This window comes from Bradysia coprophila (assembly GCF_014529535.1).
Source record: "Bradysia coprophila strain Holo2 chromosome X unlocalized genomic scaffold, BU_Bcop_v1 contig_12, whole genome shotgun sequence".
NCBI classification, from domain to species: Eukaryota; Metazoa; Arthropoda; class Insecta; order Diptera; family Sciaridae; genus Bradysia; species Bradysia coprophila.
The window spans coordinates 7,169,732-7,195,955 of record NW_023503293.1 but is presented as its reverse complement, the minus strand read 5'-3'; the positions used below and the strand labels follow the sequence as shown (position 1 = coordinate 7,195,955).

The following is a 26,224-nucleotide window of genomic DNA, read 5'->3' as shown; positions in this document are numbered from 1 at the left end:
CATATGATAAATGAATGTGTTTAGCTTCTAACAATTTACTAAGATTATTATTAACGTTAAGTTATTTTATATTCAGAACCATTTTCAATAAACTCCTTAATCTGTGTTTAAATAACGTCTTTTGTTTTCTTGGGAAACCAAAACGATCAGACTGAGCCAAACCACTAAACGAGCTTGTAAATCTAGCACGATCTAACAATAGGAATTGGAGTGCGAGATATTTGACAACAATAAAATTCTTGTTTGAGATTAAGCTATAGTACACGTCAATGTACGAGCAAGTTACCTCGCAAGTCATTATCCAGACAGTATAGATTAGATTAGATTAGAGTTTTGGAATTCTATTAGGGGAACTTGCATTGCCATCTCTTCGAGTTCATGATACCCGAAGATGTGAATCCCGAGATTGGTACATAGGGAACAATTCCTAATAATATACACACCAGTCTCAGGTGCCAAGCCACAAGAACAGAAAGGATCGATAGAAAGATCTATTCTGTGGAGATGATCGTTAAGCTTGCAGTGGTTCCTGATGGCACCAACTACTCGCCTTATTTTCGATCTTGCCAGTCTTGCCTGCAGGATTTCGACACAAATAGTCGTAACAGCTCGGTGTGAATTCGTATCACAGACCAATACACAAACCAGAATTTCAAACATACTCACCACCGTTTCTCAATTAGTTACCACCAACTTTGGGATGTCACGCAGATACAGATACGCGGATGACACACCACAGTTGATGATAAAATGGCCGAGATGATGTGGTGAATGTTTTTACATGTAAAATCATCATAAGTGATGTAATACAATTGCGATCTGCGTGACCTCCCCAAGTTGATGTAGATGTCGCCTTGATTTCCACTTACCAAAAAAGTACTCCGTGTGAGAGACAATTTTTTTTATGTTTTTGCTTACGTTACTTGACAGCTCGCTCTCTCACGGAATACTTTTTGTTGAATGGAAACCATACTTTACTTTTATTCTTTTTTTATTTTATATTCCATGCGTCAAGATGCGAAGGTTTCTGAGTTATACAGTGTTTAAGGAGAGCGAAAACCAGTTAAATTTAATTGGTCTCGAGGTCAGCTGTCAAATATTCATCAATGAAAATAGAAATTGAGAGTTGAGCCCAGTTTAAATTTGTATGTGATTTCTCTCATTTTGACGTGTGACCCCGAGACCAGTTTTAACAAAGTGGTCAAAAATCGATCTCTTTAAACACTGTATACAGTGTTCAAAGAGAGTTCTCATTTTGACATATCACCCATCGAGATCAGTTGAATTAACTGGTTTTTTCCCCTTTTTTCATACAAACTTTGACGTATCACCCATCGAGATCAGTTAATTTAACTGGTTTTTTCCCCTGTTTTTACGCTCTTTGAACACTGTATAGTCAGGACCGCCAGAAAAACAACTCCGTTACTCTTAACAAATTTTTAAATTTCTTGCTTGTCTTACTGCGCCATCTAGCAATTATCATAGAACCAACCCATTTTATCGAAAATGAACGCACACGTTTTTATGACGTACACCATCATCTGTTCAGCAGGTTTTCTTGTGTTTTTGTTTACCAACAATGTGAAATTCCGTATATCAAAATCAAAAGGTTCGGGAAACATTTATATTTAGAAAACAGAGTTCTCCAAAGTGTCTAGTCATAATGGATGAATTATCAAAGGTTTGTTGTCCGCATTCTTCCATCCTGACAGCATTTCCAACATTCTAATTTGTTGCACAATTGTCCAGGCCAACATATCGGCAAATATCCTATTCAGTACCGTCACTAGTACCCTGGAACGGATTCAAAATACAGCAGGACACGCAAAGAAAGTAGCGATTTTGTCTGGATATTTTGAAAAATTCGCCAAATTTCGCGACACATTTGCCAAGTCCAACGTTGATTGTGTAATGATCAAACAACTGCTTTGCACTGTCCGTTGCCAATAAAATGATTTCGAATTTCAGAATTCGAGCATCTATCCCGTGCTCCGTTTAATAATTCCGAAAAAAGACGTGGACAGAGACAGATACGGCATCCAAACGTACACATTCGGACAAATTTATGTTCGCATTTTGGGTGTTCAACCGAAAAGTGACGTTGCTAAGCGCTTAACAGCAAAATGTTCGAGCAAGGATTACCCGAATGTGGTGTACGATGTAATGAAAAATCGTTGCTGTGATGTGTGCACATTGACGGTCTACGATGTGAACAAGCATTTGGATACGATTGCCGATTGCTACAACAATAACAATCGCAAGAGTAAGTCTCACGTCCCAATGATGACAACGTTGTCATGTCTCGAACAAGCCCGGAAGCCGTGATAATCTCACCGCAATGTTTGTTTCAGAAATCGATGACGAAATCATCAAAATGGTCCAACGAATGACTGCCATCGACCAAAAGTGGCTGGTTCGCATAATTCTCAAGGACATGAATCTTGGCGTCAAGCCAGGTACAATACTGACGACATTCAACCCATCGGCAAAGGAGTTCCTAAATCAGTACAGTAGCCTGTCACGTGTTTGCCTGGCCGTCGAAAATGGTGAGGTATACGAGGAAAGTGCATCCGTTGTGGAATTGTTTCGACGTTGCAATCCGATGCTCTGCCAACGCGGTACTGTCGAAAAGCTTCAGAGTTTGTTGAGCCACAAGGAATATTATCTCGAAACGAAAATGGACGGTGAACGGTTTCACATGCACATCAAAGACGGAGAGTATAAGTACTTTTCGCGTGGCGGTCACGAGTTCAATTCATTTGGATCTAATAAAACCAGCGGCTCATTGACTCCGTTCGTTGATCCTTTGTTTAAAGTCTCGGTGAAAAACCTCATTTTGGACGGCGAAATGATGGTCTACAACAAGGAGCACCTTGTCTACCACACAAAGGGCGAACATTTCGACGTAAAAGCGATTCAGCCGAACGATTCTACGCGTAGACCATGCTTCGTCGCCTACGACATTCTGTACTTCAACGACCAGTCTTTGATTAACAAACCGTATGCGGAGAGATCGCGATTGCTAGCTTCAATTTTCAATGAAAAGCCGGGCGTTCTCACTATGTGCAAACCCATCAAAATCAGAGACAGGTAAGTGTTGAGTGTTGACCCGCGAGGGAATTTCTTTGTACTAATCAAAACATTGCGTCAGCGATCACATAATCGAGTGCCTAAACAAAGCCTTCGATCAGAAGGAGGAAGGTGTTGTGATCAAGGAAAGTGACTCCGTATACGCACCGGGGAAACGTGTTTCCAGTTGGATTAAAATTAAGCCAGACGTAAGACGACAAAACAACACCTTTTGTGGGAAAACATTTAAAGAAATTCTTTCAGTACATCGATGGGTTGGTGTCTGATTTCGACTTGCTAGTCATCGGTGGGTACTACAATCCGTCGAACAAGTTTATCTACAAATATTTGCTGGGAGTGCAAAAGAAGCTTTCTTCATCTAGTAAGGCTGTCAGAGATTTTGTTGCGTTCAAACGAATTGAAAATTGTTCCCATTTCCGTTCCACAGAAAGCGAATTCGTGGCCGTTTGTAACATAAGTTCAGGCCTGAGCACTTCAAAGCGCATCGAAATCAACGAAAAATTGAAACCATACTGGAAGAACTGTGCGCACACAAAATCCGGCCGATCGACGGTGGTCAACAATCCGCCCGGCATGGATTTCGGATCGCAGACACCGGATGTCTGGATACAACCGGAACATTCCATTATATTCGAGGTGAGATCATATCGAAACATTTAATTCTCAAAAATCTCAAAGTTCTGATTTGGCCCCGCTAGGTGAGAGCCTCTGAACTGGTTAGCAGTACTTCATACGGTACACCTTACACGTTAAGATTTCCGAGAATCGAATCATTGCGAACGGATAAATCGTGGTACGATTGCTGTCAGTTGGAGGAATACGAAAGTGTTTGCTTGGTGAGTCGATCCATCGTATCTCGAAACTATGCACGAACTGAAACACTTTGTCGTTCAACTGAAACCTTCGTTGAACATCGAAGTTTTAGGTTCGGCACAGTGAGAATTACGCAGATTTTGTTCGTTTCATTCAGTTTGTAAGTGAAAGACCTCCTTCAAAAACAGACTTATGCTGTTCACGCGTCGCTACATCAATCACCATGATGTATCATGGCGTAAATTAAATTAATTAAATTTTCAACAGTCAAACAACAAAGTGGAAAAAGCGGTTAAGCGGCACATTACCGACACCGACATAAATGCAATGCCACCGAAGCGAACAAGACAATCGACGAACGATAAGAAAACGAAATTTTCAGCCCCATCAAACGTTGGCAACATTAATCTCCTTTACGACAATGTGAGTATACTGCTCATTTAATGGCCCAGTTTCAATGGAACCCATTCTTTGCATTAGATTAATTTGCGTTTCTGTTGCATTCACTGCGCCGATAATTAATTTCTGGTTTTTGTTTCGATTCAATTTTCTACTCGATCAAACGCGTTCGCATAATTGAATTTGTGAGTTCATTTCACTGGTGTGACCTTTCGTTCCATTGTTTTCGTACAACGAAATTCTGATGGTACCAAACCGTGAACGGTTCACTGTACAGAAGCAATGAAATTCGAAAAAATTGCTTTTGTTTCTTGCAATCGTCCGACACTTTTGTTTCGTCTTAGATGTTATATATGATCAGATCACACAGCCCCGGACATGATAAATGTATTGACTCCAATAGGTGCCGAAAGTGGATCGCATTTGTGAAGGCAAAGAGTTTTGTGTGTTGAACACGGCCAACAATCTGCCCCCATTGGAAGAACTCCATAAAATGATTTTGAGGCATGGTGGGAAAGTTGTACAGAATCCCAGTAAGTAACCGCCGTTTCATTTTACGATCGAAGTGTTTCCACGTTCCGTTTCCCTTCAAAGCAAAGCAGACATTTGTTGCCATCGCTGCTACTGAGTCGCTTCGTGTGTCGAAGTTGAAAGAAGCGAGAATGTGCAACATTGCCACTGTTAACTGGTTGATGAAGGCGGTCGGTGTAAATATACCATTAAAGAAGCTGATACGATTCCATCCCAGTGACATGTTGAGCTACACCGACGAGACGGCAGATGAATTTAGACGAAAGTATGACAAGTATTCCGATTCATTCACCAAACAGGTGTCGGTTGGCCAGTTGAAATCAGTTTTTGATTCAATGGATGAGAAGGTATGTAAGCAATCGAAGAAGAAAGAACCTGCCGTATCGAACACTTAATTTTAATCTTCCTTCCATGTAAGGATCTTGACGTGTTAGATCGAAACGGAATTTATCAACTGGAAGCAGAACTGGAGGGTGACCAATCGAAACCGGTTAATATGTTTAGACTGGCAACCGGTCTGTTCTGGAACCCGGGAAAATGTAACAAACGAATGGATTTGGCTGAAGAGTTTTTCAAATTTCGAGGTGGCAAAGTAAAGGATTCGTTTGACAATCTGAGTCACATATTCGTGGATCCGGACGGGTTTAATGTCGAACAGTTACTCGCCGAACACAATGCTAGTAGAAGAGGAATCGAAAAAATCCGATTTGTGAGCTATGAATGGGTGATGCAATGCTTTAATCTAGGTAAGAAATGTAGCGCCAAATCGTTTCTACTTGCAATATGAAAACTGTTTTCCCAGTATTAAAATTATGATTAAGAAATTAAAAAGGTTGACGACATAATCCTCATTTGTGAATAAGAATTCAGGAAGTAGAAATAAGGGCAAATATTGGTGCAACAAATTTACGATTGCAATACTTCCACTCGTCCGTAATTGTCATTGAAGTAAATCCAGACCCAGACATTATGTTAAAAGAGAGAATAATTGTTGATGAGGTAAGTACATCTTAAACACGAAGCGCACTACACTCCGTTTAGGAATCGATTCATCCGTAATGAAACAAGAGCCAGTGAATCAAAATGCATTTTTCAGAGAAAACGGCGAAATAATTTTGTAAGTTTTTTTTAATCTACAATTATTTCTGAATTTTTTAGTGATTCCCTGGAAGGTGAAGCGGTTACCAGATTTAAAAATAAATTTTAAAACATTTCCTGAGTCCGAAATTTGGACTCCAAATCAGTAGAGACACTTTTTTAGAGTGTCGTTTAGGAAGCAATGCACCGACTGTAACGGCGTCAGGAGTGGGGTTAACCGACGTTACCATAGGTGTACCACAGGGTGGTGTTTTGTCCCCATTGCTCTTCATCATCTTTGTTAACGATTTGTTCGCATTGCCGCTCAAGTCGTTGCCGTTCAGTTTTGCAGACGATACTAACATGTTCAAGTCTTCTGCTCTCGTTGTAGATAACATCAGAGATCTCTCCGATAACCTCAAAGTCGTTTCCGAGTATTTTCTCGTCAACAAGTTGACTTTGAACTTGAGCAAGACTAAACTGGTTCACTTCCGCAAGCCCCACGTGAAGGTCGATAACTTGCCTGCCCTTACGTTTAATGGCGTGACGATCGAAACGTGTTACTCGGTCAAGTGCCTGGGTTTGGTGCTGGACGAGCATGTCGGTTGGAATGAGCTCATTGTCAATGTTAGTAGCAACGTCTCTCTTGTATTATTAAGAAGTTGCGTTTTCTCCCGTAAAAGATCCTCAGGGTTATTTACTTATCGACTGTGCAATATCTCGCAATATCCATCCTTCACCCTCACCCTTTCTTTAGTTAAATTTAACTTGTTTCATTTTGTTTGTTATCTTGATTTTTTATATCTTTGTTCAGTTAATTTTTATTAAAAAAAAAAAGGTTTTATTTTTCGCAGCTCTTTCAAATTGACTTCGTCACACTAGAGCTACGCAGATGTTTTTTCTTGTATTGTAATCTTGAAACTGAGATGAAATAAATGATACCATATTTTCAAATTTTTGAAAAATGGCTCGTCGTTACGACAAAAAAAATTACTCATCATTGAGTAGTAATCTACTGAATATCAGAAACATCAGGGTAAATAAAAAAAGTGCTAAAAAAATCACACATTTGTAGGTTTCAAGGGAGAAAAGTTTATGAAAATCGGTTGAATAGCTCCAGAGGATATGCTAGTTCAAGCCTTTAGTAAAATTACCCTCGATATATTATAAACAGCAACAACAAAAGTAGCGAGAGATGACAGTTAACTGCAATTAACTTGTAGACTTGATGATAATATATCGGCACGCTTGCCATTTAAAATTTTCAGTCAGTTATCGTCTGTAATAGCGACGTACAAACAAAACAAAAAAAACCTATTTTTTGACAGTACCTTTTCTGCACGCAAACACATTTTAAAACATGTTGGTCCAAAAAAATATGAAAAACCACTTAAAACAGCAAAGATCTCAATTTTAGTTTTCATTTCCATACTATATCGCAAAATAGAAAAACTGACAGATCGCAACAAAGGAGAAAAAAAACTCTCTCTGACGTATAAATTTATACGACTAATGGCGTGGATTGTGCTGTGTTTTCGCGCCCCTTCATTTGTTTATATTATGTCTTAGTTCCCCGTTTTATGACTATAACGAAATGAAAGACAAACCAAAAGAATGGAAATGAGGCGTCTTACGTATTTACCGACCTCGGCTTCGCCTTGGATTGGTAAATTTCACACAAGAAATACCATTACCATCACTTTTCCCATTGATACCTTATGTTCTATTTATCCTAGTTATGCAAATGACTATTACAATCGAGTGACAGACTGAATCCCATTGCATTGATAACTTATGTGCTATTTAGGTACAACAATCGGGATGGAAGGAAAACGCTGTACCTAGTTATACCTAATTTATCGTAAAAAAAGCTGTACCAAGCTAACTTCAGGCACATCTATTTATCCTAGTAATGCAGATGACTATTACAATCGATCGACAGACTGAACATAAAATAATTGTGTCTTAATAGATTAGCGGGCACAGACTAAACAGCCTCGATGAAGCGGGTAACAGTGGCAGAGACGGGAATTTGCGACATGAGAAAATGCGACAAAGTGGTTCTGTCGTAAAATTACCCGCTTCATCGAGGCTGTTTAGCACAGACGTCTTACCTCTAGATAAAATAATACAAATTTATTTCACCTCCCCAACCAAAACAGTATCCGTCTTTCGTCGTTGCAATTTCTCTGTTCTGTACACAAACGTTTCCGAAGACATTACCGGCAATATACACACAATCATAGCATACACGTTGGTTAAGTTGTTATTCGCCGCAAATGTGTTGTCTACATGTTCTCTATTACAAAAACCATAAAACTATCATCCCAATGATTGATATGTTGACACGTTCAACTGAACATAATGTCAATAATCTTAATAAAAAGCACTCTACAAGAATAACAACACCAACATCGCACACCGAATAATAATAACATTATTACCAAATGAATAAAAATATACAAAAAAAATGTTGTTAACATGATCCGGTTGTTGCTTTTAAAAGATATCATTACTCAAAAGTGAGTGGTGTTATTTGTAATATTATTTTGTTGCGCGTACATACGAAATTGTTTGCTTTGACGAGTGCCTTCCGAATAAAAATAGTTGGGACATTTCTTCATTTTTACCCGAAATTCCGTTTTAATACTTTAAAATGTATAATACAAACCAACAATCTCTTACTTAAATGTCGCAACATTCGCACTACTTTAAGTAACGTGTTTCACCTGTCTGGATAGATGTTAGACATGTAGAGACTAATATGTATTACAGTCTATTTGAAATAACATTAACGCTTCACACGAAAATGACTGATCTATTTTTAATGATGCATTTGAACAATTTTGCGGGCTGGATATTCGACTGAAGACACAAAGCTTTATAATTTAGAGAGTTGCGGGAAACTGTTACATTCATGATTAAATTCCAAATAACTCTTTTCTTTTTGGTATTGAAGTTAATTAATTAACATTTCGAACAGGTTTACGCCAAAACCCTAAGTGTGCCCATAAGTCGACTTGTCAATCATCTTGACTTTTTTTAACACTTTTAACGTTTGTAACTTTTGTATTGGCTGACGTCAGCTCCTTGACTGCTATTTTAACATGCAAAACTTGAGTGATCTTTATTTTCAGCATTGTAACTGCCGTGATATGATAGCACGAGAAGCTTCATATATTTTCTTATGAAAAAATACGCTATGGCAGACCACTTATGTAAAAATTGTTGACAACAAGAAAAATTCTTTAAAATTTAATGGCGAATGCCACCGCTTCCCGCGACTCTCAGCTACATTTTATACACGCGCTATGGAACAAGGCTTGGGAACGACTAGGTCAACAGCATGTTATTGCTGGAATTGATGATAAATGGGTCACTGATGAAGGATAGTTTGGGTGATATGCTTGATTTTTGGTCATTCTCGGGAATGCGCATCCTAACCTCAAACATTGTGTTTTTTCACATACTTCTCATCACAGAGCGGAAAGTAATAAAAATTAAATTATTTGGCAATTCGTCAGAGTATTAAATTCTGTACAAAAGTCTCTATACAAGTTCAAAAAACTTGATTTCGTCATCTTTAAAAAATTGTATTGACCACCCTGTATTTTCTACAGGGTAACTTTTGAGGAAACTTATGTCCAAAATTTAATTATCTAACGAACAGTCGAAGAAACAATATTTTTTTCATTGATATCTGAGGTATAAATGCTAAAATCTGAGGAAAAATGAGAAAAATCGATTTTTTACAATATCGGAGCATCGTACTGACCACCCTGTATTTTCTGCGAATTGACTAGTATGGAGACTTTTGTACAGAATTCAATACTCTGACAAATTGCCGAAGAAATTAAAATTTATTTTTTATTACTTTCCGCTCTGTGATGTCAAGTATGTGAAAAAACACAATTTTTGAGATTAGGATGCCCATAACCCGAGAATGACCAAAAATCAAGCCTATCACCCAAACTATCCTTCATCAGTGACCCATTTACCATCAATTCCTACAATAACATAGTAGTTCCATAGCTTGTGTACTAATTTAACAGATGGTCCTTAATAGATGAGAGCGATTAGAATTATTCTTTTTAGTTGCTCAATGTATAATCGTGCTATAACTAGAGACGAAAAAAGTCTAGGGTGGTTAATCAAAGATGAGTACATCAGGGACGCGTGTTAACAATGAATGTTTTCCGCCACGCGACCGCAACTTTTACACACATATCATGTCCGGAGCGATAGCGGAGGACTTGACGCAGTCTAACTTCCAAAAAAAGAACGAAGAAAATTTTTTGAGACGCGGCAACTATATATAGGCGAGAATTTAAGTTTCTTTCCTTTGGCCTGTATCACCACAAATCCTATTCTATCTTATTCGCGCTTCAAATACGAGCAAAACGAGCTATCACTCGACTATGTAACTTTAAAATTGCCGGAGATACATCGTTTTGAAGTTGGTCATTTTGATAGAAAATGCACCAAATTAACGTTTTCCAAACAATCAAAATCTTTCAACTTACTCTGTATGTTTCTATCTGTCTATCTGTCTATCTGTCTATCTGTCTATCTGTCTATCTGTCTATCTGTCTATCTGTCTATCTATCGACGGTCGATCTCGGAAACTAGTCAGCCAATCTCCATGAAATTTTGCAGGAACCTCGGGGTGGGCATAAAAATGAAAATGTGATACGCCACTACCCCAGGAAAAACCAGAATTTTGTTTTATTGGCCTCGAAGTGGTTTCTGAGTGTGGTTTTCGAGGGTCGGGAACGCGTTTTCAGCTGTAGCTCAGCTGTATTGAAACCTGCAGGGGCGTGTGACCCATCAAATGAAAGGTATTCGCCACACGAATCGAACAAAAAAATAATTAGAAAAATTGGTGCAGATTTGGTTGAGCTAGAGTGGTCAGAGTGACCAAATTTTGAGCTACTCGAGCGTAGGATGAAAGGACTAATATTTTTTGGCTTATGAGAGATAGAGATTTACTTTCTTCGGCAAAGTCTCAGAGTTTTACGAGTAGAACACATTGGCATATGTGAAAAATATCGAAAGTTGGAAATGGGTGGGTCAATTATGTTTTTAGAGGTATTTCTTGAATGGTGGCAGATAGAGAGTTACTTTCTTCGGCAAAGTCTCAGAGTTTTACGAGTAGAAAAGAAGGGCATTTGCGAAAAATGTCGAAAGTTGGAAATGGGTGGGTCAATTGGGGTTTTGGAGATATTTCTTGAATGGTGGCAGATAGAGAATTACTTTCTTCGTCAAATTTTCGAATTTCGTCAAATTTTTTAATTTTCGTCGAATTTTCGAATTTCGTCGAATTTTCGAATTTCGTCAAATTTTCGATTTTCGTCAAATTTTCGATTTTCGTCAAATTTTCGAATTTCGTCAAATTTTCGAATTTCGTCAAATTTTCAAATTTCGTCAAATTTTCGATTTTCGTCAAATTTTCGATTTTCGTCAAATTTTCGAATTTCGTCAAATTTTCAAATTTCGTCAAATTTTCGATTTTCGTCAAATTTTCGATTTTCGTCAAATTTTCGATTTTCGTCAAATTTTCGAATTTCGTCAAATTTTTAAATTTCGTCAAATTTTCGATTTTCGTCAAATTTGCGAATTTCGTCAAATTTTCGATTTTCGTCAAATTTTCGATTTTCGTCAAATTTTCGAATTTCGTCAAATTTTCGAATTTCGTCAAATTTTCGAATTTCGTCAAATTTTCGAATTTCGTCAAATTTTCAAATTTCGTCAAATTTTTAAATTTCGTCAAATTTTCGAATTTCGTCAAATTTTCGATTTTCGTCAAATTTTCGAATTTTGTCAAATTTTCGAATACCGTCAAATTTCGTCAGATTTTCGAATTTCGTCAAATTTCATCAAATTTTCGATTTTCGTCAAATTTTCGATTTTAGTCAAATTTTCGATTTTCTTCAAATTTTCTATTTTCGTTAAATTTTAAAATTTCGTCAAATTTTCGAATTTCGTCAAATTTTCAGGGAATAGTCAACAAAGCGGTCACTACACAGCTTACATTACAATTCGGAATCAATGGCACCTTCTCAATGATACAAACTTAACGACAAAACGTTGGCCACGTTTGGCTAAAAATGTATATGTTCTATATGTTCTATATATGAAAGCGTTTCTACACGTTAAGTTATATAGAATTTAGGTTTTCATATTATTTGCATTTGTAATGTGTGCAACATTTACAACGATTTTAATAAAAATTTGGAATACGACTTCAAATGTTACTCTTACAATGTTCATAAACATATTTCAAGGTTTCATATGAAGTAATGAATAAATTTATAGATGAAACGATATTTATTGATATCTTTTATTTTTGCATAATTAGTATAAACATTTTTATGCTCAAAATAGCGGCAGAATAAAATCATTTGCATACATAGTCCATAACTTAAAAAATTAACAGTGTCACATCTTCACAAGAAGACGTAATATTGCACCAACTTTTTTACTTCAAAGTAAAATATGGTTTCATTGAGCGGCGTCTTACAACTAATATTGGTATCCTATGGATATAGATCGTAAGTGCGCTAGGTTAGAATGGTCCGGAGCACTGAGTATGAGTATACTAGATGCGGCACTGCACACTACGCATTTTATGCAAAGATTACTGTGTAGAGGTAGACTTTACTATTGCGAATTTTGACAACATGCACATACTTGAAACATTTCAAATCAAAGATGTGCAAAATTAGCGTAACAAAAAGACTTTTGAAATTTTTGCATATCCTAAAGTGTATAAAAAGAGACAAAATGTGGAGCCTTGATTATCAACACTATTTTTGTTCACAATTATAGACCATTTCATCATTGGTACGTACTAGCGTGTTACTAAAACAACTTTATGCATCTCAGCATCACAATGTTATCAGCTGAGTTCTTTCGAAGTTTGACACTAAGTCAATGTGCCGTTCTGAAATAATTTAGCCGCCGCCGATCCCTTACCAGTCGGCGCACCGCCGCCGACTATTTTAAAACCGGCACACACCTCTAATTTTCGTCAACTTCCGACTTAACTTCTAAAACGACTGATATCCCGGCAAAAACTCTTTCAGAGCAAAGTTGGACGCAGTCTACAGTCTATATGTGTGATAACTTCTAAAACAAGTGATATCGCTAGAGGTGACGCTGTCAGCGTCGTTACGCAAAATTGAATTTCACAGCCAATTAATTGAAATTAGCTGATCTAGTTTTCCAAACCATTCGCCAATTTTTTTTTTCAGAAAAAATTTTAACCAACAGAATTTTGACTGAAAAATTTTCAACAAAAAATTCTGCGTCGCATGTGGCAGATTAAATGTTCTCGTAGGTTTGTCCGTGAGCATCTGCCACTTTGCGACGCAGAATTTTTTGTTGAAAATTTTTCAGTCAAAATTCTGTTGGTTAAAATTTTTTCTGAAAAAAAAAAATTGGCGAATGGTTTGGAAAACTAGATCAGCTAATTTCAATTAATTGGCTGTGAAATTCAATTTTGCGTAACGACGCTGACAGCGTCACCTCTAGCGATATCACTTGTTTTAGAAGTTATCACACATATAGACTGTAGACTGCGTCCAACTTTGCTCTGAAAGAGTTTTTGCCGGGATAGAGAATTACTTTCTTCGGCAAAGTCTCAGAGTTTTACGAGTAGAACAGAGGGGCATATGTGAAAAATGTCGAAAGTTGGAAATGGGTGGGTCAATTGGGGTTTTGGAGATATTTCTTGAATGGTGGCAGATAAAGAATTACTTTCGTCAAATTTTCGATTTTCGTCAAATTTTCTGAATTTCGTCAAATTTTCGAATTGCGTCAAATTTTGGAATTTCGTCAAATTTTCGAATTTCATCAAATTTTCGAATTTCGTCAAATTTTCAAATTTCGTCAAATTTTCAAATTTCGTCAAATTTTCGAATTTCGTCAAATTTCGACAAATTTTCGAATTTCGTCAAATTTTCAAATTTCGTCAAATTTTCGAATTGCGTCAAATTTTCGAATTTCGTCAAATTTTCGAATTTTGTCAAATTTTCGAATTTCGGCAAATTTCGTCAAATTTTCGAATTTCGTCAAATTTCGACAAATTTTCGAATTTCGTCAAATTTCGACAAATTTTCGAATTTCGTCAAATTTTCAAATTTCGTCAAATTTTCGAATTTCGTCAAATTTCGTCAAATTTTCGAATTTCGTCAAATTTCGTCAAATTTTTGAATTAAAACTGTAAACTGTTATAAAAAGCAGTGTTGACTACACTTCTAAAACAACTGATATCCCAACAAAAATCTCTTCGTGAAAAGTGTGACGCAGTCTTTGAAATACAATTTCTAAAATGAATGATATCGCTAGAGTTGACGCTTTCAGCTTCGTTACGCAAAAATTAAATTTTACACCCAATTAGTTCAAACAAGCTGGCTTAGGTTTTCTCATCATCTGCCAAATAATTTTTACAAAAAAAAATTTAGACTGGAAACTACCAAAATTTTACCAAAAAAATCTGCGTCGCAAAGTGGCAGATGTTCAGGAACAGACCAGTAAGAAAATTTATCTGCCACATGCGACGCAGATTTTTTTGGTAAAATTTTGGTAGTTTCCAGTCTAAATTTTTTTTTGTAAAAATTATTTGGCAGATGATGAGAAAACCTAAGCCAGCTTGTTTGAACTAATTGGGTGTAAAATTTAATTTTTGCGTAACGAAGCTGAAAGCGTCAACTCTAGCGATATCATTCATTTTAGAAATTGTATTTCAAAGACTGCGTCACACTTTTCACGAAGAGATTTTTGTTGGGATTTCAATAATTGAACGGTAACTAGTTAAACTTGTGGACATCATCACCACACGGAAATGTTTGTCAATGAGACTGTGTTGCTTACATTTTATGCTATGTGGCTACAATATCTTCGGAGATACGATACGATTCACACGTTCGGGTGGCAAATAGTTAGAAGTCTTATTTAATGAAAGAGTTTAATTCAAAAACTTGCACTGACAATGCTATGAGTGTTCCTGGGGTTTTGGTCTGACATATTCCCTAATATTCGTGTACTACTTTACTTATGTTTCTAATACTGAGTTTTTCATATCGAAGTCTTATTAACTTTGTCGAAATTTTCCATGATTTTCTTATTGCAGAAAATCAAAAATTGTTGAAGGTTTCAATACTTCGAATCGCGTGGGCGTGGGCGTATTAGGCACTTATGTGTTACACATAGGTACGCAGACTCTGGGTTTAGTGTGTATAAATTGGAGGAAACCGGGCAAATTTTTGAAGCTATGGCTGAATACTCTAAGTCAAACATTTTTGTTAGTTTCTCTTTATGAACTCTAATGTCTCATCTCACATCGACTAAAAATCAGTACACACGTCCTATATGAAAATGCTTAAATTTACTTACATCAAACCAACGCACTTCAAGCAAAAGTTGTACTCTAAATAGGGTACTGAAACTTGACAGTGCTCCATACAAAATTTTACACTGTAAAAAGAGTGTGGATAAAATTTCATACAAAATAGTACTCTATTTGGCAGATGTCATTAATAGCACTTTTGCTTGAAGTGCGTTGATCAAACCTAATTCTATGTAATGAGAACATGTTTTCGTTGATAAGCAAAGAGAAGTTATCATCTAACATCTGTTATTGATAACGACTCCAGGAAGAAAAAATGACAAACCATGACTAATGTGGGTAATGTATAGCAAAAAAGCACTTTCAATATATGAAGTAAAGGATTTTAAAAGTATCTCTTGAAAATATATATGAACGAAGTAATAGATCCGATAGTAAAGCTGCTGTCATGCTTCCCGTCTGTGAAAGGTCCATCAAAAAGGAAAACATTTTATATAATTTTCAAAAAATATAATTCTATTGCACTGCACAAACATTTTTTTTTTTTTTACATTCAACACAAGCGTAACGTTTAAACTCAATGGATCCCAATAATGGAATCGATTGAAAATGAAATTTTCGGTTTTGCATTGGTCATATTATAGTCTGAATGGCACCGATCGCTGTACGCAGTTTCTTTTAACTTTGATTCGTCGACGATACGAATTTTAGGTAACAATTTCTCTTTCACATTGTCCTCGTAGAAATGGGGATAGGGTTGTGTGGCCGGCAATTTTGATCGTACATAATGCTGATTATGATCGTATATTGCTGTTATGTACGGTGTTGGTTCTCGAGATAATTGATCGTAATTGATGCCGTATGGTGGTATCGATATGGCTGATGCTAGGATGCATGATGATGATGAATCTAATTCGCGATCAGCGAACGCTTTTCTCTTTCGCAATCGTTCGGACAATGGTGACACGTACATCGGGTAGGGTTTGTAACCTAGAAATAATAAAAGAAAGAGTTAGCCAACCTGAGAGTATTTGCGTTCACACTTTCATATCATCTGTTATGTTGTCGACAGTAACGATGGAATTAAGCAAATTTATGTTAAAACTAATGAAGTAAAAGATTTTTCAACAATGTCTTATGCATCGATCAAAAGACATTACAGACATTACCATCTTCACCTGGAACCATGCCCAAACAAAACAATGAAATGGTCAAAATTTATTTTATTTAATTTCTCGTCGTTTAAACGACACAAACATATCTACTTCGCCACGTGCACATGTCGGCCGTATGCTACATAAAGTAATAAGTTTGTTTTGTAACGATGCAAAATCTTATTCAATTACTCCATAAGTGAGTAAATAATTTTTCGATTCTTTAAAATAACACACATGTGTTGTTCTCCTAAACCCATTGCCAAAATAAACATTTCGTTTCGTTTGTCTATGGTTACATTTATTATTTTTTCGTACAATATAAACGGAATAACAACTAATATCCTTCACATCTGTATCGTATTTCCATTTAGAGACATATAGCACTACTGTAGTGCAAACGCGGATGAACGAGACCTTAAGTATAGATTAGTAGAACTTCCTGTAAGACAATATTTTCTCTTGCATTTTGGTCAGGCGTGAAATGTACCTTTGTATACAACACACAAAGTTTAAATTAAAACTTTTTTTTTACCTTCTCTTCCAAAGACTACGAATATTGTTGAAACACAGAATTGTAACAATTTTTTTTCATCCGGAACAGCATGATATCGAGCGTAACTTGAATGGTTAGCAAGACTTGTTGGGCCTCATATAATCGTTTTTGAGAGAAATAGGATTTGTACCGTTTGGTACAAAGTAGTGGTATGCGACTTCCTCGTTTATACACAACAATAATATCGAATAAGTAAAAATTTAAACCTGTTATAGACAAGCATATGACTAGTATTATTATCGAGTTTATTACTTCCATCGATCAAAGTTTTTTTAATCTGTTGATTTCAAATCTTGGACTTCAATTTTTTTAACATGCATTTTACTATCGGACGCATTTTCTAGTGGAATTTTGTATAACTACCCAGAAAGGACTTCGACCCTAGAACCCAAAACCACTTTCAAAAAAAAACTTAGAAGCTTGTATAGCTGGTGAAAGGTGATCAAAAACCGAAAACTTGTACTGTTCTTATAAATATTTCTCCAGTTACACGAGCCGTACACTGTACGGCGTACAGGCCCGTGTGGTGTGTCATTTGAAAGGTAATCACATGTACTATTGAGGAGAATAGGGACATATTGGTCTTAAAATTCATCAACAGTATAATATGTACAGGTTAAGTTAAGTTAAGTTTTCAAATGATACCCCACACGACCATGTACGTTTTGTGTAACTCGAGAAATTTCTGTAAGTGTAAGTCTTCGGTTGAAAACCTAACCTGCACAAAAGTGTTCGGTTTTTGATGACCTCCACTAGAAAATGCGTCCGATTTCGGTGGGCTGTTTTTCAAAAGAATCCCCCTGAATAGTACATTAATTGTATACAAATCGACAATCATCACAAATATCAAACCGTTTCTCCTTAATCTCTTCAGATCAGAGTTAATGGTAAAAGAAAACGTTTTACGGCTTTTACATTTCCGAAGGATCAATGGTCTATCAATCAGTTTGAATCCCTTAACTGGAGGAAATTATTTTTCGGGTTCTTTTTATAGAAAAAATTAAACAATATTTAATGGCCTTAGCTCTTTGTTTTGAAACTAATCGAGTTAAAAATACGAAATTTCGGAATGAGATTTTTATATCTCCATCTTTTCCAATTGGACTGTTGATGTTTCCATTCAATCAATTATTAACATTGTTAGATGAAATTGTAAAATCTTTTCATTTGTAATAAATAAAGAGTACAACGTGTAAACCTCGCGTACTTAAATAAGAATCTAAAATTTAAATTGTTTTTATATTTAAACAGACAAAGAAATGGTGTCTAAGACAAGTCGTTAAAACGATTTTTTCTTCTCTCTCTCTCTCTCGTAATTTTAGCCACTTGTTGATGGATATGGCTTATTTGTACCAAATGAAATTGAACATTTATTTACAAATATCAAAATTCATGTTTCAAAATCCATAAAAATCTGCCAAATATTCCGTCTATCATCAGACATTTCACAAAAGATGAAGAAAAATTGTTTATTTCTGCACACATACAATAAAAAAAAATTGGTAAAACCAACAGTGAAAAATTATCAGAAATTTTATCACCTCTTAAAAAATTGTTTAAAAAATAATTTACGAGTAAATTCCATTCCCAATATGAAACAATCAAAAAATGAGACTGTAAAATTATCCATTCTTTTAAAATATACAAAAAGTAAAAAACGAACACGAAGCCAGAAGAGAAAAAAAAAATCCCAAAAACTTATAAACGGAATAGAAATCACATTAGGAATACATCAATAACAAACAATATTCATCAAATCATTTTACACTCATTTTGATTTGATTTTTTTTACTTTTATTTTCGTTGAAAACTTAATTATAAACATCAATTAGTATACAGAAACGCATCGATGGTAAATGAGAGCGCATTTTGTTTTGTAAAGGCGCAAAAATATGAAATAAAGAAGAAGAAAAAAATTCACGTAATCGGATATGTTAACATTAGTTTTGTTCATCATAAAAATGATCTCTAATTCAACACAAAAATTAACAGTTTTTGGGTTGAAAAAATAAATCAGAGGCAGGACAGTTGGTAGCAGCTGGAACATTTAGTATTCTTTAATATTATATTTTATATTTACAAGTTTTTTTACTTCTTCTTCTTCTTCTTCGTTCTCTCTCCTCAAATTTTATACTTTTATATTTTGTGCATGCACCATAAAAAAGCGTAACTTTAAGACATATTGAGTGTGTCATTATGATTTAATTTGAAATTAGAACGTTTTAATTTTCTGATGAGAATGCGTGACGATTTAGATTATTATGCGATGCGGTTTGTTGACGAAGGAAAAAAAATTATTATTAAAAAAAAAACTCACAATTTTATGCATATTTTATCTTTCAAAGGCACTGGTTTCACTTCAAAGTGAAATTTTGATTTCCCCTTCATTCTACAGTATACGCATTAAAGTTCCTCACATTCACAGTGTCTTTTTGGGAGTCCATTTAATGATCAACCTGCCTACGTTAACCACATCATTTGTTGACGACAAATTTGTTAGTTAAGGGCTTCCTTATTTACTTGATGTTTTATTAACCATGATGAACACTCTTGAACACTCTCGTATGGATATAATTTGAATACAACGCGTTGATTTTGTCAGTCCAAAAAGGGTTATCTGCTGTTAGCTGTTACATTTCTAGATTTTAGAAGTTAGCCATGGATAGTCATCTGATATCGATAAAATGGCAATGAGTGTTCTTATAGTGAAAAATATAGTGAACGTAAAGAAGTACTAGATCTGTCATACATCTAAATATGATGCTTTAAACAGAAGAAGTAACAGACTTAATCGTTGTATATATGGCGATGGGATGCACTTGCTGTTGTACAAGAGATTTAATTATACTTTAGCACATTCTTTCGTGCCATGCGGGTATGGATAGATACTCATCCTAAGCCATTTATTATCATTCAAAAAACCTCTGATCGGAATACAATGCTATTCATACGTTCATGCTAAAAACGTACATGCCTGAGAGACCCACTACACTACAACTGTAAGTGGTTAAAGAATATTTAAAAACAACGTTAGTAAGATAGACGCCAATAAAAAAATTAATATTTGACACTATAACATTACAGCTTGCACGTGTAGCGTAGGAGTTTCTTTTTTTAATGTTTTATGAACAGTGGACAATGTGACTGACTTTACTTTTCCGTGTATCTTACTGTCGATAATAATCAAATAACAATAATTTTGATTCCTTTTGCCGGACGGAGAAGAAACATTAAAAAAATGCACCGAGATCACTTACACTTAATTGGTCAAAATACTCTCTGCTTAAACACTGCGAACTGGAAGTGTTACAGATTCCATCCTAACCTTATAGTAGAGCGTTATCAAGAGCCAAACACATAAGTTGATTAGTAATTCATTTCGTTATGTTCACTTCTTTTATTGAATAAAAGGTTTCGACATTTTCAAGTTAAATAGAGAATATCATCAATCACTTAAAATTGTGTGTTCAGTGTAATATGTCCAGATGTTTGATACAAAATCTATTACTTCAATACTTTTATCATATAGTACGCTATACAAGAGTACACTAGCCAGAGCAGAACACTTATTCGTGTCTTTATCGTCGATGAAAGATGTCTAGCCGTTTCTATAAATTTGATAGGCATTTTACTAATTCTAACAAAGAAAAATCTTTTTAAAAAATACGAGACATACTTGATCCAAAGTGGGACACTCACAGTTCTAAAAAGGTACGAGTTCATGGAGAATTGTACGATCTAATGTAAATTGTAAATTCAGGAGCTCAACGAAATTCAATTCATGGATATTTTCACTGTCGAGCCACACAACTTCTACAAATCGAATAATGTGCCAACAAATCTTTAATTCCAGGCTAACAAACAACAACAAATTGTCAATCTAAGTTTTATGTCAGATTCTGAAATGTGGGGGGCATAACAATTCTATGTTCTCGAACTCAATGTAATTTTGTGCATCAATTCATAAATTATGCATAGTAGCGAAAACATATAGTATAAGTGTCCCATATCACTTGAAATAAAGTCAACATTCCATTGACTACAACTTTCACATATGCCAGGATTTTGTTAGACGATTTGGCACCGAAAAATCTTCTTTTTTTGCTGTCGCTTTACTCTGACCCATATAAATTCACAAAAAAAAAAAAAAATTCTCTTCCATAAATCACAAAATATATATTTTCAATGTAAACACTCCCAGAAAACCATAAAATCTTCCAACAAGTTAAAATTAACAGCTTGATTTGTTAAAACTAATTAACATATGCTGTGGATCAAATTACAAGACCATAATATCGGCAACATATATCCAATCCATCCATAGATATTATTGAAATGAATGTGCATGTGAACGGTTATAGAGATGTGATACAAAAACAACAAACCCTTCTTGCAATGGAAAAAATCACACACACGACAAACACACACACAGGCAGTATTGTGAACTAAGGGTATGGTAAATGGCCAGAAGAAACGCTGTTAGTAGAAGAAAACTATCGAATTTCATTTCACTCTACTTTGTTTCTTTTATTTAAATGAAATTTCAACGTTGTAGGTTTGATTATTGCCAATTTTTCCAACAAAGGTGGTTGTGATTCATCCTATTCCACTGATAAATTATTCGAACAATCTCAGTCTCAACGAATTGATTTGAATATTTACCGATAAAATTTTTGGCGATGATTGCAAAATTGCAACATTGTAACTTATCTACTTCCAACCGTATTTTGAATTTTTTGTGGCATATTCAGACTTTATTTGAATTTCCACAATCAATTCAATTTAGCAATTGAAACAATTTATGGTCTGCCAGTGTTGTGAGTCATCGTTGATTTGCACAAATTTGTATGCTGTCTTGATCAGAGATGAGTCAGTTTTGTTTTCGGAAACGTGTAGATCAAAAGTAAAATTTTGGTTTTAGTCATAGCACTGCTCTAGCGTTGACCCTAAATTAACAAGCGTCAAATTTTGAGGTTGAAGTGATAAGATAGATCTACCGTTTAAGATTGTATTGTATGTTACACTGTTACACTGATTACATCAGCCTCCAAATATTTCCTATATTAATGCTAGCAGCTGTGCTATATTTAATTAAAAGACAATCCATAATTTGTACATCAGATGGTAAGCGTATTGATCAATGTTGTGATAAAGTCATAAGTAAGAAAGCTCAAAAATTACCTTTTAAAATGTCTCTAGCTAGCGATGTCTGCTGTAAATTCCTGAGATGCTTCTGGTACACCCTTTTCTGAGCCAGGAGCGCTTCCAACGTCTCGGTTTTATTGGCTACATTAGTTGGATCAATTTCTTCAGATGATTGCTGCCTTCGCAGAGCCACCTGTTGGACAAAAAAATTTTCACTCTATCGTTCAATTTAATTGTCTGCTAAATGTAAACCAACCTGGGCAGCCATGACTCTTTGTCTCTCAACAACCAATTGACAATTTGGACAGACGCATTCCTTCCATCGGCACAGTTTTTTGTGACCTTTTAAACATGATATCACCCCGTGATTCCGGCATCTGGCGCATTTAGGTGTTCGCAACAATCTCTTCGATTTATTGCTTTCGGTGGAGGAAATTTCATCACTCTTGTGTGCTGGTTGATCGGTCATTCTGTTGATGATGTATGAAACAGGCTGTTTGTGGAATTGAATGGGATGATATTGTAATATGAATTTTAAGAATTTCAAATTATTTGACGACGATCAATTCAGTTCAGTAGTGAATCACTACCTACCACAGCAGAGCCATATTAATTCCCAAAAAATTCCATTTTTTTTCTTTGCCTGTCCAATGTCTATAGTTTTTAAACGTTTTTGAACTTTTCTTGATGTTTTACGAGCATTTAATTAAAAAAATGGGAAGAAAAAATGGGAATTTTTAGGAAATAATTCCCAAATATTCGGCTCTGTAACCACAGTGTATTATTGGCGGAGAGAATTTGCATACATCAAAATGTTACGAACAGCTATCATCTGTTATCGATAACGAGTTCAGCAATAAACGAATTAGACTAATTTGGTCTAATAAAGCAAAAAATATGTTCAAAAAAAGAAGGAAAAGATTTAGAATGAATCTCTTGAAAATACTGAGATCAATTGAAGTAGTAGATCCGATAGTGAAACTTCTTACATATGCTTGTGGTCTATTAAAATTAAAAAAAAAACATCCGTACTGGCCTAACAGTTCAGTTAGTTTGTGTCAGAAATGATCACCCTAACTGATGAAATCTAAAAAAAAAAATCTAGTTTGTGGCTTACTCGACATGTCTTAAGTTGAACTAACCAGCCCTAGCACACTGCTGATTCCATCACTGATTCCATAATTTACAAATTTGAGATCTGATGTATCTCAATATGTAGATTTATGTTGCAACATTGCCTTCGTCTCCGCTATTTATTTTATTTATTTTCAAGATTTCTTGAACACAGTTGAATAAACAAGCAAAGTCTATTTGGTTCCGGTAAAAGTTCAAGTACTGCATGCATATTAGCCAAAGAACGATATATGAGAGGTCGTCATTATTATACGTTGTCTCAATTCGTCTAAAAATTGTCTGTCTAGTTTGTTTGAGTGGAATTTAATAAATTACTCAAGACAGATTGCAGCCACTGAACACTGAGGTAGGTAGGTTGTCCTAATCATATTACAAAAACTTTTTACTTTAAAAAGTGAGCAGAGAGTGAAAGGATGGCAGGCTGATTTTTGTTGACCGGCAAAGCAGCAATACCAAGTTTTTTAGGCTTTCACCTGGGACACAGTAGAAATTTATGAATCGTTTGTGATCCCTATTGCTGAATACCGAAATTGACAATAATCACTTGAAAATGCAAAAGGAAATCTCGTCGTAGTTAGAGACATGAGTTTATCGTTGAATTGTATTTGTTTGAACGTCTTCGGTCATATTTGTTATATTTGTTATATAATAAACATATCCACCCGATCAACCAGTTCCTTTACTCGCGAAAATGTTTTCACAAATTTTCTCAAATTTTCGCGATTTTCTCAAATTAAAAAAAAAACTTTTTGGGAAAATTCACGAAAATTTGAGAAATACGTGAAATTATGAGAAAAATCGTGAAAATATTTTCGCGAATATAGGCACTCCGATCAACTGTTGATAAACCAATAATAAATATGACTATAGCGCTCCAGACTCTTTGGTCTGGATTAGCATCTAGCACTAGATTGCTCTAATATTACCGATTTTAGGGTTGAGCTTCTGCAATGTTTGTGGATGTGGACAGGATTACTCTACAAGAATGAGTGGAAGACAAAAAACATGAAGAAGGTCATTCTCATATGCATTTACTAAACCAAAGATTGGTAATCTAATATTTTTCAGTAAGTCCGATGAAGTTATGCATCCGTATTATGAGAACTAAGTTATCAACAGCCAGGCAATGCAGAAGGAGTAGAACTAAGAATACAGTCACTACGCTCAGAGTCTTTAGATGTTCCACAGATTAGAAAACTTTTACCAGATGAATCAAACGAACAGCGTTTTCTAAAAGTTTCTTGCTGGAGACAGTCTCAAATTGCGAGGACGTGTCATCTAAAGACAGATTTAAACTAGATTTGATTGAGACTATTGGGTGGTATTACTGATACCCTAAGGGCTTAATATATAAGATATACTGAGGAATAGAGAAGTAACTCGCCGAACGATAATGTATCTTTGAATACGCTCGAGATGAGTTACCTATATTGTGACATGATTGAATATAGTAAGCCCTGGGTTATTTTGACCACATTCATTTTGTCGGGATACACAAATGCTGTTTAATACAATTTTTATTGCTGACGATAATGAACCGAGCACGTTACGAACACGAGAAAAAACTGAAAGCAGAAATATTGAATTTTTACTCTTCAAGGACGTGTCACCTTGACATGCTAGTCACACTTTGAAAAAATTCTTAAAGTCTAAACATTCTAATAATCTAAATTGAAGAGATCGAATGAAACGACTTACTTCAACTGGGATAGAGTATCCGATTATTCCTTTGATTGCACCACCGTAATTAATGTCTCAAATATAAACAAATTGATGAGCTTTCACTTTTATTAAACAAACACCACACAGTCAGCAATTAACAACCGTTTCGCAATATAATATTGTTTTTAAAAACGAAACAAGTGATCTTTAGTGTCACTACTCAGTGAATACACGAATAGCACTAAATAAATGATCTACACTTTCAAAATGATTCAAAATGTATTATTACTATCCGACTTCAACGTATACTTATAACTATCCGTATAGTTTCTGTTTAAATCTCTTCTAATTCGTTGAGTTTTAGTTATAAGCAGATCTCTATATGTTACTATTTATGCTGCATGTAGATCAAGAAAATGTAGTAAAACTAACGAAGGAATTTTCAAAACAAATTGTGAGATTAAAAAAAGTTTTTTTTTTAATGGGAAGAGGAGAGACTTAAAATTGTGGTACTGTGATTGGTTAATTAGTTCGTTTGTAGGTGTGTCTCGGCGAAAAAAAAAATAATTTTTTTCTCTCTCACAATGTTTTATGGAAATATTTTATTGAATTAGGTATAAGTACGAGAAGATATGCAGTAGAAATGTGTCGGGAAATATGATACGAAATTTGGTGATTGGTAATTTTCACATTTTAAATACATACGGATTCTCTAACTAATATTCGGGTTAATTAACGAAAATTGAGGCGATAACACTTTCGATTTTTACCGTTAATTGCTTGAAGGTATAGGAAATAATATGCAGAAGAAGAAAGAATCGTAAAAAATGTCAAGGCAAATGGTTCGTTTTATTGATTTCGTTTCTTTTCTCTTTACAAAGTTAAAGGTGTCTTCTTAGGTGATGAGGAAAAAAGCTTTATTAAATTAAAGAATAAGTGCATAGTAACAAAAACTTAACTTTAGAATGAAATTTAACTAAATTTCTGGTCATTTTGCAAGGCTTACCAACATACGAGGGAGAAGTCACTTAGCTATTTTCTACCTCGCCAACCAATGAAGTTCCATCGAAACATTAGTAAATTTTTACCATAAGGCGAATATGATGATGTCATCTACCCTTCTCCTTTGTTAATCCAAAAACGCCGTTCCGTTTAAAGGAAGGATTAGATTTGATAAATTAACTGACAATTTCTAACAAAGGAAAAAGTCGCTGGATTCAATACTGTTGTGGATTCTCTTAAAAAAAGTATTTGGAAAATATTGTTAGAGAGTAGGAAAAACACTACACAGGAAGATTAGGCAACCAATTGAAA

The 26,224-nt window shown here is 35.1% G+C and overlaps 2 protein-coding genes and 1 long non-coding RNA gene across 4 annotated transcripts in view; 2 read left to right on the top strand and 1 right to left on the bottom strand.

Annotated features, from left to right (window-relative positions):
• The first annotated feature begins 1,238 nt into the window (after nucleotides 1-1,238).
• Nucleotides 1,239-26,224, top strand: part of LOC119067403 — a 31,040-nt gene continuing 6,054 nt past the window's right edge. The window contains exons 1-3 of the long non-coding RNA XR_005085938.1: nucleotides 1,239-1,395; nucleotides 13,285-13,292; nucleotides 24,614-24,623. This is a non-coding gene — a long non-coding RNA (uncharacterized LOC119067403). The remainder of the gene's footprint in view (nucleotides 1,396-13,284; nucleotides 13,293-24,613; nucleotides 24,624-26,224) is intronic.
• LOC119067399 (DNA ligase 4) lies at nucleotides 1,525-5,658 on the top strand. The gene is made up of 12 exons (XM_037170344.1): nucleotides 1,525-1,681; nucleotides 1,750-1,908; nucleotides 1,969-2,263; nucleotides 2,352-3,090; nucleotides 3,152-3,278; nucleotides 3,334-3,451; nucleotides 3,518-3,726; nucleotides 3,789-3,926; nucleotides 4,171-4,326; nucleotides 4,706-4,835; nucleotides 4,897-5,180; nucleotides 5,252-5,658. Exons 1-12 carry the CDS (start codon nucleotides 1,664-1,666, stop codon nucleotides 5,618-5,620), a joined length of 2,742 nt encoding a protein of 913 aa, XP_037026239.1. The 5' UTR covers nucleotides 1,525-1,663; the 3' UTR covers nucleotides 5,621-5,658.
• Nucleotides 15,788-25,785, bottom strand: LOC119067402. 2 transcript variants are annotated; one of them, XM_037170349.1, is made up of 4 exons: nucleotides 24,947-25,785; nucleotides 22,371-22,584; nucleotides 22,151-22,307; nucleotides 15,788-16,249 (listed from the first exon to the last, which is right to left on the bottom strand). In XM_037170349.1, the coding sequence occupies exons 2-4, from the start codon at nucleotides 22,581-22,583 to the stop codon at nucleotides 15,837-15,839; spliced, it is 783 nt and encodes a 260-aa protein (XP_037026244.1). In that variant the 5' UTR covers nucleotide 22,584; nucleotides 24,947-25,785; the 3' UTR covers nucleotides 15,788-15,836. The 2 variants fall into 2 exon arrangements, with proteins under 2 accessions (XP_037026244.1, XP_037026245.1); XM_037170350.1 differs by lacking the exon at nucleotides 24,947-25,785 and having other exon boundaries at nucleotides 22,371-22,651.

Excerpts from the sequence above, each read along its gene's own strand:
- LOC119067399 (XM_037170344.1), top strand. Across the intron at positions 2,264-2,351 it reads CAACAATAACAATCGCAAGA|AAATCGATGACGAAATCATC; the intron begins GTAAGTCTCACG and ends TGTTTGTTTCAG. Across the intron at positions 3,927-4,170 it reads AATACGAAAGTGTTTGCTTG|TCAAACAACAAAGTGGAAAA; the intron begins GTGAGTCGATCC and ends AATTTTCAACAG.
- LOC119067402 (XM_037170349.1), bottom strand. The coding sequence starts at position 22,583 with ATGACCGATCAACCAGCACACAAGAGTGATGAAATTTCCTCCACCGAA. Across the intron at positions 22,308-22,370 it reads AAAGAGTCATGGCTGCCCAG|GTGGCTCTGCGAAGGCAGCA; the intron begins GTTGGTTTACAT and ends TTTGTCCAACAG. Across the intron at positions 16,250-22,150 it reads AGCTAGAGACATTTTAAAAG|GTTACAAACCCTACCCGATG; the intron begins GTAATTTTTGAG and ends TATTATTTCTAG.